General features: G+C 51.1%; 1 protein-coding gene across 1 annotated transcript in view; it reads left to right on the top strand.

Moving 5' to 3' along the window:
* Positions 1-12457, top strand: part of alk (ALK receptor tyrosine kinase) — a 241376-nt gene that overhangs the window by 194020 nt on the left and 34899 nt on the right. Inside the window, exon 11 of the mRNA XM_029258577.1 lies at positions 9493-9624. Within this exon, the coding sequence (XP_029114410.1) occupies positions 9493-9624 (132 nt within the window). The remainder of the gene's footprint in view (positions 1-9492; positions 9625-12457) is intronic.

Here is a 12457-nt window from a genome sequence, read left to right as displayed (position 1 = left end):
AGTTAATCGGCGAAAAGATATTGAACCAAAATAAAAAAATTACCTTACTTGACAAAAACTCCCAACCACCCGATTTTTCATTCACGCCGCAGGATTTTAGGCATATTTATTCTTTCCTCTCATACTTCTCCCAGAAGTGTTGGGGTTGTGTGGTGAAGTACTACAGTTACCACACAGCAGGGTAATTTGTATTCCATCAGATCGGAGGAAGTATCCTGATCAGGGAGGAGGGGGGCCTCGAACCCTCGTTCTTCGAGCGGAAGGAGGCGACGTCAACCACTACGCCACCTGCTGGCGGTAAATGAGGGCATTTGTCTTTCGTGTCAGAGATGGGAATGGAAGATGTGGAAAAGGTGACGGGAGCCAAGGTGTGCTCTGCTGCGCTGGCTGGCAGCTGTCAGTGATAAAGGCTGTGTCCGCGAGCGCTGTTCCGCTGCTCTCTCTCTCTCTCTCTTACACACACACACACACACACACACACCGCAACGTTACGCAAACGATCCGCTCTCCGGTCCCTAATTGTTCCGGCGGTGTGACGGCGGGGGCGGGGCCGGGTGCCACGCGGCAAACACCGCGCGCTGTTCCCGCGCAAACCTGTTGACTTTCCGGCGGCACACCACGCGTGCCATTAACGCGCAGCTGCGGAGACGGAATAATAACAATAATAATAAGGAACGCATAATGGCGCGCGCCAGCCTCGCGCTCCCGCCTGCTACGTGCCTCATCTTTCTGCAGAGCTTAATTAGTATTCCTGCTAATTGACGTTGGTTGGTGTTTCTTGCCGCCGTCGCCTTGTTGAAATTACCTGGGCTGGGTGGCTGGGTGGCTGGGTGGCGGGGGGGGGCGGCCTGTTCCCGCCGGTTCAACGACGTTCAGAGCGCCGCACGTGGCCGGCAGGACAGTTTGTGTCACCAGTGGACGCGCCCCCTCCCACCTCACCCCCCCCACAGCGCCTGAGGACGGACACGTCGCCGGTGACGACAGTGAGAACGATGCCGATGGTCTCGCGACCCGTCGCTGTCCTCGCGAGCCTCCGCGCACTGGCCCAGGATAAACCCGCTAATTAAATTAAACCGAAATGGAAATATCGGAAGGGGACGCGGTGGCGCAGTGGGTTGGACCGGGTCCTGCTCTTCAGTGGGTCTGTGGTTCGAGTCCCGCTTGGGGTGCCTTGCGACGGACTGGCGTCCCGTCCTGGGTGTGTCCCCTCCCCCTCCGGCCCTACGCCCTGTGTTGCCGGGTAGGCTCCGGTTCCCCGTGACCCCCTATGGGACGAGCGGTTCTGAAAATGTGTGTGTGGAAATATCGGGCCGCTAATGAAGACACACGCTAAGTGCACCGAGCGCGATTATTTAAGTTTCATGTTCCGTGAGCCTAATTAACACTTGTGTCGAAGGGTCGGCGCGCAGAAACTTTAATTAGAAAGGATTGTGGCGGCACGCGAGATGGACCCCTTGTCGCTTGTGTCACCTGTCACTGAGATAGTTTTCACAGTTACGTTCGATGCTGAGCCCTTGGCTCGGATCCGCTCCGGATCCCCTGTTTATGAACAGACTGTTCGTATCTCATTTTGTTCGTAACTCCGTCCCTCACGGTGTATGAAAGCGTAAACACACAGATGTCTTTAACATGTACTTATGATTCACATTTTTCCTTTGGCTGATACTTTGTTATCTTGGTTTACTCAGTTACACAGCTGGGTAATTTTTACTATATCAGGGCGAGTACCTTGATCAAGAGCGCTGCAGCAGGAGACGGGACTCGAACCCGCATCCTGCCGGTAGCAGGTGACAGCGCTGGTGTGACAACACACCTCCTCCCAGTTTGATTGTTGTTTCAGAGAAGAGAGGAGAAAATTACCCTGGGAGTCATACAGAAACACATGTTGCATCGTAAACAGCGTAAGTGCTTTGATGTGACTGCTTACTGTATCCACTAAAGTATAATTACTGCTAATTCTCTATATTAATTCTTCCTTTTCATACTTCAAAACATAAATATGTAACAAATACGCCCGTCTGCAACGTCTTCTTCCAGACTGATATCAATACTGCTTTGATGTTATTACTAGGAGTTGCACAGCAATAATACGGTGAGGACTTCCGGAAGTCTCTACGGACGCGAGGTCGCGGCCCGTCCCGATATTCGTCCGGTTGCCGCCGGATCGTTCGGCGCGAAGGTTCCGAAGGCGTCTGCTTTATGAGGTTTTCGCTTTCGGAGCGTCGCGATCCTCGGTGGAGTTTGTTGTTTTTGTTTGTTTGCTCCTTAATTTGTTTTGCGACGGTGCGCGCTGTAGCTCAGGAGTGGGAGCACGCGGAACATCCCGGATTCAATTAGCGACGGGCGGGAGGTGAACTTTAAACCCTGCCGGCTCCGCACGGTCTCTCTCTCTCTCGCTCGCCCGCTCGCTCGTCCGCTCTCGCCTTGCCGGAAGCGTATTCCTCCGGGCCTGTCCACAAACAGCTCAGCAACACGTGTTCCCAGGATCCTTTGCTTCGGGTGCTCTATCTACGGTGATGGCCCGCGGCCCTCGGCACTTCCGCCGAGCGAACGCGCGGTCTGGATGAGCCTGCGGGCAACAGCGCCGAAGGAGCCTCCTGTCGAATCGGGAGCAATGGAATTCACGCTCTCGCGTCCCGCGGTAAAAGCCCTTCTCGGAAGGGTGGAACACGCGGCCCTCCGGTGCAGCACGGCTGTAGAGAAGGCGGCGCACGCAGCGCAGGGGGGTGTGTGTCCAGGGGCTCTTTTCAGAGAAATGCGTCTCCGCTATGTCATGAGATCCAGGCCCACGTGTGTCATCCCAGTTGGAACATATGCGAGCATGTGTGGCACGGAGCCGTTAGCCGTGACTCATCGTGTGCCTCACGGCGTCCGATTTTGACTCATCGGCTGCGGTGGCGTCGCAGCGCGGCTCAGGAGCAGCAGTGTCCCGGAAACGTGCCATGATGCAGTGCGACACTGCCCCGCAATTTGTACAGGCGCTCGAAGGGGGGGACCGGCAGCGGGCTGGCTCACGAAACGGAGCCGATATGCAGGGTCCTGCCTGTGGGCCGACGTCTATTGATTCGCTACGAGAGAACAAAATGCCATGACGATGGTGGTGATGATGATGATGATGATGATCCTGTGACCTGATGATGCTGGTAGTGTTGACTGTTACACACAGCACCTTTCTCCCCTCTCTCTCCTGCCTGTCCCACCTTTTCTCAGCTCTGTCTCCCCTGACTGGCAGTTTCACTCACTCACTCACACCCCCTCTCCCTCTCTTCCCCTCCCCCTTCCCCCCTCGGGCACTGCGAGACAGAGATGGATGATGGGAGAGCCCCTCTCTGGCCAATCAAGCATGGCTCGGAGGAGTTAATTGAATTCTTGAACAAGTGCTTCCTGTCCTGAAAGTGGCTCGAGGGGGGGGCCCAGGCAGCGGAGGCGGCTCCGCGGGGCCTTTCGCTCCACGAATCATGACACGACAGGCCTGTCAGGCATGCGGCAGGGTGGCACCGGACACGCTGCCGCTTTCGCGGCACTGAAATCTGGGGCTCTGACTCCGCGAGGTGGGGGGTGGGGCAAACTGCTGAACTCACACTTGCGATGCGTAGTAATGAAAAATTAATTCTGGACTCGCTGATAAGCTGCGCGTCATCAGGGAATTACTAAAGGGGCCCAGCTTGGCACGCAGGCAACGTCACATCCATTTGTGCACCGGGGTGATTTTTACTGTACCAATTCAGGGTAAGTGCCTTGATCGAGGGTGCTGCGGGGGGGGGGGGGGGATTCAAACCCGCATCCTTCAGCGTCAAGATGGTGACTCTAACCACTGCACCGCCTGCTGCCGAGAGTCCCCAATCACAAAGGCGCCGGCCGTTTGGTTTCCGTGGCGACGGGATGCACGTTGTGTGGAAACACTGTAGCGCCGCTCTGCCACAACCAAGGCAGCTGTGTCCATTTTCATGTTTTGCTGTTATTATAAATCACTTTAGTGACTTTTTTTGCACTCAAATGACTTCCTATAGTGATACAAAACAATTTCTTATAAAGACGCTGGCAGTGCATTCATTTGTAGCTCCTCTTTTAATTTTTCATACATATACAGAGATATTACATCCATCCATCTTCCATCTTTTGTCCCGCTTGTTCTAAAAGGGTCGCGGTGGCAGCAGGGAGAGCAGAGAGGCCCAGCCGCCCCTGTCCCCCGCAACTTCCTCCAGCTCAACCTGGGGGACCCCCAGCCATTCCCGGGCCAACTGTGAGATATAATCCCTCCAGCGGGTCCTGGGCCGACCTCGGGGCCTCGTCCCAGTTGGCCGTGCCCGGTATACCTCCAAAGGGAGGCGTCCAGGGGGCATCCTTATCAGATGCCCGAACCACCTCAACTGGCTCCTCTCGATGTGAAGGAGTAGCGGCTCTACTCTGACTTCCTCTCGGACGGCCAAACTCCTCACCCTGTGACGGAGAGTGAGTCCCACCACCCTGTGGAGAAAACTCATTTCGGCCGCTTTTATCCGCAATCTTATTCTTTCGGTCATCACCCAGAGTTGATGACCATAGGTGAGGGTAGGGACGTAGATCGACCGGTAAACGGAGAGCTTCGCCTTACGACTCAGCTCCCCCTTCACCACTACAGTCCGGTACAGCGACCGCATTACTGCTGCCGCTGCTCCCAGTCTGCGGCCGATCTCACGCTCCCTTCTTCCCTCACTCATGAACAAGTATCTTCCTGGATCGGGGCCTTGGCTTGGCGGAAGGGCTTGCGTGATCTAGGGATCTCCAGAGCTATGTCGTCGGGAGCATTATGCTCCTGGTAGGGTCTCTCAAGGCGAACAGGTCTGGAGTGAAGATCCAGACTAACATGATCCAAAAACCTCCTTGAAAAAAGTAAACAAGAGAACGTTTACCCTGCCCGGAATAGGGTCACCGGGACCTACCCCTGGAGCGAGGCCTGGGGGTAGTGTTCCTAGGCCGGGCTCAGCCCAAAAAGGCATTGTGGGGGGGCCATGTGGGCCCACCACCCGCAAGGTCCAGCGTGGGGGTCCGGTGCTATGTATACCTGGCGGCGGGAGGGGGCGGGGCGGCGCATGGCGTCACGGCCCCTCGCGATGAAAAGAGATATTACAATTGGCGTTTATTGCCGTGTTATTCTTTTCGACTCTTGTTTGTTGCATACCCTAAGCCCTTTACGCGGATTTGCCCTTTCATACAGCGCGGTAACTACTACTGTATCAATTCAGGGTAAGTATGCAGACCTTGTGCACGACGGCAGGAGCAGGGGTGAGATCCCGCATCCGTTTATTGGCTCAACCACTACGCCACCTGCTGGCCCAGGCTGGGTACTGCAGGCTTATTCACTATATTTTCAGTTTTTATAATTTTGTTTTGGCAAAAATTCATAAAAAGTAACAGAAAAAGAGAGCCAGGTGTAGCTTCTACGACTTGTCGACTCGCAACACAACGGTGACCCACGGAGAGGAGCCGTGGAAGACAAAGCGGTGGCGACACACCCGCGTCTCTTTAATGGCTCTGAATTTAGATTAATAGAGTCTGATAATGACGTTTATAAATCAAACGTGTGTTTTCCACAAACTAATTTTGTAAATCACTTATGATTTCATAAACCGAGCAAGAAATTGCATTAAGAGTAACACAATAACACTCGCTCTTAATTTAATAGCCGTCCTCGTTAGGTTTGACAGCGCGTCTCCGATGATGGAGATGCATCGCAACTCCGTCCCTGGGCTCATCTCTGTGCCCCCCGCGAACGACGCAGCCAATCAGAAAGCGGCAGCTGAACGGTGGCGATTGCAATTTTTTTTAATGAACGTCCGGACGCTCCGTTTCCGGTCGTCGTGACTTCGTTTGATGTTACTTCCGGGAAAATTCTGACCTTTAAACGGGTAAACGTCTGGGGTGCTGCGTCGCTACGGTGACGATGTTGGTCTTTGGGCTGCTCCATGCTGCCCCCTGCTGGAGGACGTGGGTGAGATTGACGGGACGCTGAGGGATTTTTGTCGGGAGGCGCGACGGATGGGGGGGCTGAAATTTCGCTACTCATCAAGGCAGCGATACCCTCTCCGGCGACTCCAGCCCTCTGCCCCAGACACACACACAAACACACCTCCCCTCCCTACAAAGCAGTTCTTGACTGTGGCGCTACCATGAGAACATCTCTGTCTCCGCACACCCCCCCCTCTCCTCACCGGGCACCCGGCCCCGGTCAATGATCCATCCGCCGCCTCCTAGAGGGACTTACCGACCGTAGAGGCTTCTCCTCCGCTGGTGGGGAACGAGTTCGCAGCATGACTTCAGGATGGGCGGCACAGCATGGTGGGGTGGGGTGGGGTGGAGGTGCAACCCTTCTTGAATAGCAGCACGTGCGGCTGCTAATCAGACCCACAGGGAGGACGAACGCAAGCTTCCTGTCGACATTTAGAGGCGAATTTACCGTGAAAATGTGTACGCGCACACACACACACACACACACTTGTGAATGTGTGCAAAGACACACGTGCTTTCACGGCTCGCATGATGACAAACGCTCTAATTTATTTTTTTTTGGTCCCTCACGACGCCCATTCTTTTACCGCTGCATTGCGAGCGGGATGATTAAAAAGGCCATTAAGGGCCCCGCCGCAGCCCTCCTCCTCCTCCGGCCCGCCGCCGCCACCGCGACACTGGTCTTTTCAACGAGGCGCATTAATTAGAGGCGCCGCCACGGCGCTCATCCCTGCGTCTCCCTCGCCGCGTGACGAGGCGGCCCGCGGTGCTGCGTGGCGCCGGAGGTCGGGGGAAGGCCAGGCCAGGCCAGGCCCGGCTCGGAACGTGCGGACGCGGACTTCCTTGCGCCATTAGCGAAGCGTTAATGCGCGGACGAACGCGTTCCCTCCTTTTTCGCCGCACAATCCAAGGGTAGCAAACGCGGCCCTTTCAGAGAGCGCGGCGCCCGTCCGCACCTTCATATTGTACCTGCACACGGTTCCTCGTCTGCGCAGTTTTAACTACGCGGCTCTGAACTCATCGACCACACACACACACACACACACACCGATGGGCTCCACCACGGTTTTTCTTTGCTGATCTGTCACTAAGTCCTGTTGGCCACTCAATTTCACGCCACTCTGCTCTGTGTGCCCCTCTCACGGAACGTGTTTTTGGGAGCAGCCGTGATCAGGAGTTTTGGAACATTAGCCATTATAGTAGTAGTACCGCTACTAATAATAATAATTAATAATGGGCCTAAAATTTTTCATGCACTTCAAGGCGACTTGCAAAGTAAGCTTTGTGCATTAAACTTTAATGCTTATTTGCCAATTTATACAGCTGGGTAACTTTTGTAATTAGGAGTCTTGAAGAATTAGCTGTTATTGTTGTTATTAATAGCAGAATTTTTCATATTTTTCATCCACATTTGTTCAAGGTGACTTGCAAAGTAAGGCCTGTACACTGAACTATGACGATTTTCACCCGTTTACTGCACAGAATTTTTTTTAGTGATCTGAAGTCTTGGAGAATTATTATTATTATTATTATTATTATTATAATCTTTATTTTCATGATTATTAATAGTATTTTTCATGCATTTCAAGGTGACTCACGAAATAAGATTTGTACACTAAACTATAACACTTATTTACCCATTTAGACAACAGGGTAATTTTTTGTGACCAGTCTTGGAGAAGTAGCGATTAATAATAATAGTAATAATAATAATGTTTTCATTGTTATTCATTTCTCATACATGTTTGTTCAAGGTGACTTACAAAGTAAGGTTTGAGAGCTAAACTATCACACTTATTTACCTATTTATAGAGCAGGGTAGTATTTACTGTATCTGCACAGGGTAAAGACCTTGATGAAGGGCACTAGAACTAGTGTGGGATTCGGAAGGGTAAGTGTGTGGGATAAGGCGGCAGCTCTAACCAGTGCGCCACCTGCTGGCCCCAGCTGTCAATGAAACAGTGTTTATCGTGCGTCCAGCCAGGTGGTAAAAGCCCTTCGCTGTTAGTCTCCGGTATCTCTAAGATCGGACGCCAGCTCTCGAACCGCAGTCCGGATGCCCTTCTCGTCCCTCTAATTAGGTCTGTGGGGTGTCCTCTGTGGTTCTCGCCATCTGGGGGGGCGAGTCTGCAGCCAACGAGCAACAGATTGGCCGAGGTCACCCGGGGTCGTACGCACCGACCGGGGTGTGTTGACCTCTCGCTCCTGACCGAGTACCACGGTCGGCTCCCTTTTGACGCCGCTTTCCACCGCGGTAAACCCCAGAGACACGTGACGCACGAGACGCCCGGTTGTCAGCAATCCGCTACACACCATTCAACACCGTTTCCACAGATATGCAAATTCCTGGTCGCTTCTTAAAACACAGTCAGACGTTATCTCACCGCATGGTCTTTTAGTCCATCTGCACTGTCAGTCCAAGCCTTTGTTCCACCATGACCACCTCCTCCGCCCTCCAGTGCGCAAACGATTCCTATGCAAAAAGGGGCCGTTAGATTGTTTCCCAGCACAGGTTTATGACCCGGGGGGGTTAAGGCTGGACGCCTGTTCACCTGTTTCTCCTGCAAACTGTATCCCGATTTTTTGATCTGCTCAACTGAGAGCACTTAATAAACCCCAGGGGGGGCAAAAATTTACAGCTCCGTCACTCCAGTGGAGTCGACCGTCTCATCTCACCTCTTCTCAGCGTCTGCATGGGAAGTACTATAGGAAAACCAAGTAAACTTGGAAAGAATATTTTTAGTAAATTATGTAAAAGTACATATGGTCAAAGAGACCAATCAAATAAACCGAATAATGGAACACGGCCTGATAGGCATTACTGTTTACCATAATTTACCTGATACTGTCGACCACAGCAACAGACCTTCGAGGTTTGTATATTCATCAGAGCTACTTGCAGTGATTTAGCCATAAATACATCTTATTTGTCTGATGCTTTTATTCAAGACAACTCACTGTGTTTAGCTATTTACAGTGATTTTACCCATTTACTGTACACAGCAGGGGGTGCGGTGGAGCAGTGGGTTGGCCCGGGTCCTGCTCTCCGGTGGATCTGGGGTTCGAGTCCCACTTGGGGTGTCTTGCGATAGACCGACGTCCCGTCCTGGGTGTGTCCCCTCCCCCTCCAGCTTTACGCCCTGAGTTGCTGGGTTAGGCTCCGGCTCCCCGCGACCCCAAATGGGACAAGCGGTTCAGGCAGTGTGTGTGTGTGTACTGTACACAGCTGGGTAATTTTCACTGGAGCAGTTCAGGGTAAGTACCTTGACTGAGGGTCCTACAGCAGGAGGTGGGATTCAAACCTGAGTGTTTCGAAGGCAAGGTGGTGGCGCTAACCACTACGCCACCTGCTGACCACCATCGCCACTCGTTCATGGTTGATTACGACTGCTGGCATTTTAACTGTCCCAGCGAAATCGGTTAAGAGTCTGGGTTCGCTGGACTGTGAGGTATGTGGGATTGTCACTCGATTCGCGATGAGAAGTTCACTTCCGTCCACTGCAGATTCGTCCCCGGCACCAAACATCACCCTCCAGGGGCGCTACGGCTGCCGCCAGGGGCCCGACATCGCCCTGGGACAGATGTGCGACTTCCAGCCTGACTGCCCTCTCGGGGACGACGAGGGAGATGCGTGCAGTGAGTACATGGAGGGCCTCGCGTGTCACAACCGCCGTTATCCACTCATCGGCTGTCTGCCCCCCCCCCCCAACCCCCGCTGGGCTGTATGCAAATAGCCGCAATACGGAATACTGCTAAATCTTTGTTTCCCGGTTAATAGGATTGACCAAGGTACGATACCGAGAGATGAACGTGACAGAGGTCTCTGTAATTAATTTAACTCGCCTTCGACGGTTTTTTCCGCCGCACGTCGGGAGTCTGACTGCTACATTTCCTCTTTAATTAGATGCAGAATAATTAGGCTGCTGTAATCTCTAAAGATAACCTGTATAATTCTGCTTATTTCAGAAATGCGTCTAAATCCCCTGTTCCAATATTAAATATTAACGCAAACGTGACTGAGTGTGTTTGAATGTGCTGTGTATTTACATTTATAGCTAAATGTTTAAATAAATGTGCCTTGACACAGCCTGGATGCGCTGACTCCTCGTGTCAGAAGAGTCAATATCTGGAAATTCATAACTCGACCGTCCTCTTAATTTCCGTGCTCGTCTATTGCCTGCGACTTCAGTTTGTTGCCGAGAGAAGACGTTAGCTATTTACTCAAGCAGCCAATAGGTGGCGGTAAAGAGCACCCAAACAGAGCGGTCGGACCGCCTTCATTCAACCCACTTCCACAGTGTCTTCGGTTTTTTCCTGAGTTGTGTTGAGTGACGACAAGATGAGGAACGTTGCACATTTGTTGCATGAAATGGTCAGTAATAGGAGTCACTGAATAGGAGTTTTTAGAGGCGTGCATTTATTTTCGTGCACTTCAGATTCATTTTATGGCTCGGTGTCGCACAAAGCAAATAAAACAAAACTGAAGTATTTTTAAATATTTATAAGTATATTTAAGATTTTTACAGCCCCTAAACAGCAAACAAATAGGGGGATGTCTATTTGTTGTGATTTGGGGGGGAACATGATTTTCGAGTTATGAACAAAACGAGTTACAAACAGCTTCTTTGTCCCATTTGTGTTTGTAAGTGGAGTCAGTGTATATATTCACTTTATAAAAGTAACATAACTCAGTCATTTCTAAATTTTTTTTTTTTTTTTTTTGCTAGCAGAACAGAGCTTCTTTTAACCGTCTTTGTCACACACCGCCAGTTCTGTCCACCCACCCAGCATGATTCAGGTTATTGTTCCTCTCGGTCTTTATTGTAATCACTAATCTGCTGGGCACCCATACATACAGAACAGGGCAGGGGCAGGGGGGAAGCCTTTACCATGGTAACTGCGAGGCTCTGCGCAGGTATTAGCCTCATATTTGAATCTGAATTTGAATTTGCCTTAAAGGATTTACAGTGGCTTTACCCTGAAAATAGTGTAAAGATCATACTGTATCTTTCCAGGAGCTATTTTTAATGGTACTTGGTATTTTCCAGCCCATCATGGATGTTGAGTATATTTATTGTGTGGGTGTGGATGTAAGTGCCTTCCTTTTGGTTTAAATGTTTGGGCAACAGGCCACCATTCAGTGGTGGAGCTCTCGCTTCAACGTGTCAACTCGACCCTTTTTGTCCGGCGTGTCGGCGGCAGTAACGCTCCCCCCCCCCCCCCCCACATATCACTCTGCTGCCAGAGAAATGATTGCCATTTTCATTGCCAAAGCACTTAACACATAAAAACAGAGGTTAAAAAACACACCGGAGGAAGTGGCTTCTTGCAGCTGTGACCAACTATGAAGATTTCTCCGGAAGGTGATGCGTCTCCTCTCTAAATTGTGTTCCCTTTTCTTTCATTGGGGCAGCACAGCGGGTGGCACCGGTGCCACCCAGCTCCTGTGTTGTGGGTTCGATCCTGGTTCAGTCTTTTTGGAGTGTGCATGTTCTTCCTGTTTTGCATGGGTTTTCTCCAGGTGCTCTGGTTTCCTCCCACAGTCCAAAGACATGTTTCAGGTGGATTGGCAAGTCTACGCTGCCTGTAGCGTGCGTGCGTGTGTGTGTGTGTGTGTGTGTGTGCGCGAGTGCACACGACTGCCTTCTGATGGGCTTGCGTCCTGTGTGATGGTAGACCCTACCTCATGACCTGTGCAGGATAGGCTCTGGACCACCATGACCCTGTACTAGACAAGTGCTTATTGGATGTTGTTTTTTTTTAAATATAGAGGGAGATGGTACTTAGCTCCGTATTCGTGCATCATCCGCTTTTACCCATATTTTACAAATAAAAGAAAATTAGGGGAGAATTTACAGATATTTTCTTGACGATTTTGATATATTTTATGAAGAATTTGACAAATTGCTGACTTTTTTACATCTTAGTTTATTTTTGCTTCAGTATGTATGGTGAATTTAATATAATTTACACACCAAGAGTCAAACATATTTATGAAATGCACAGTCAGCCAATTTCTCCTGGAACTGTATGACGTTCTGTAACTTTGAGCACTTTAAAATATTTGCCGGCAGTTAATGGTGCAAACTGTCATTCTGTACCTGGGGGGTCCAATGTGGGGAGTCCATCCGCAATCGTTATTATGACGGGTTCGAGGGCCACATATAAGAGCACTCAATCATCAGTGTGTGAAGGGGCAAGAAATAAAACTAATTTTACTGTATTTTAATTAGGTGAGCGGGTTCAAGTGTCCCAGCACACACACACGCACACACACACACACACACACAGAGTTTGCTGTGTGTTACAGTGCTGCTGTACACAAAGATGACAGTTTGGTTGTTTGTTTAATTGTTTTGTGCAGCAGGGGCATCGACAGAATGAGCTCCACGACACTTTGGCCCGTGTCGATCGGGAGGCCTTTTGGATCCGTCTCCGAGGGGCGCGCGCCGCCGTCGCTCGATGTGTT

This window comes from Scleropages formosus, chromosome 15 (genome assembly GCF_900964775.1).
Source record: "Scleropages formosus chromosome 15, fSclFor1.1, whole genome shotgun sequence".
Lineage (NCBI taxonomy): Eukaryota > Metazoa > Chordata > Actinopteri > Osteoglossiformes > Osteoglossidae > Scleropages > Scleropages formosus.
This window is presented reverse-complemented; position numbering and strand designations above follow the sequence as displayed.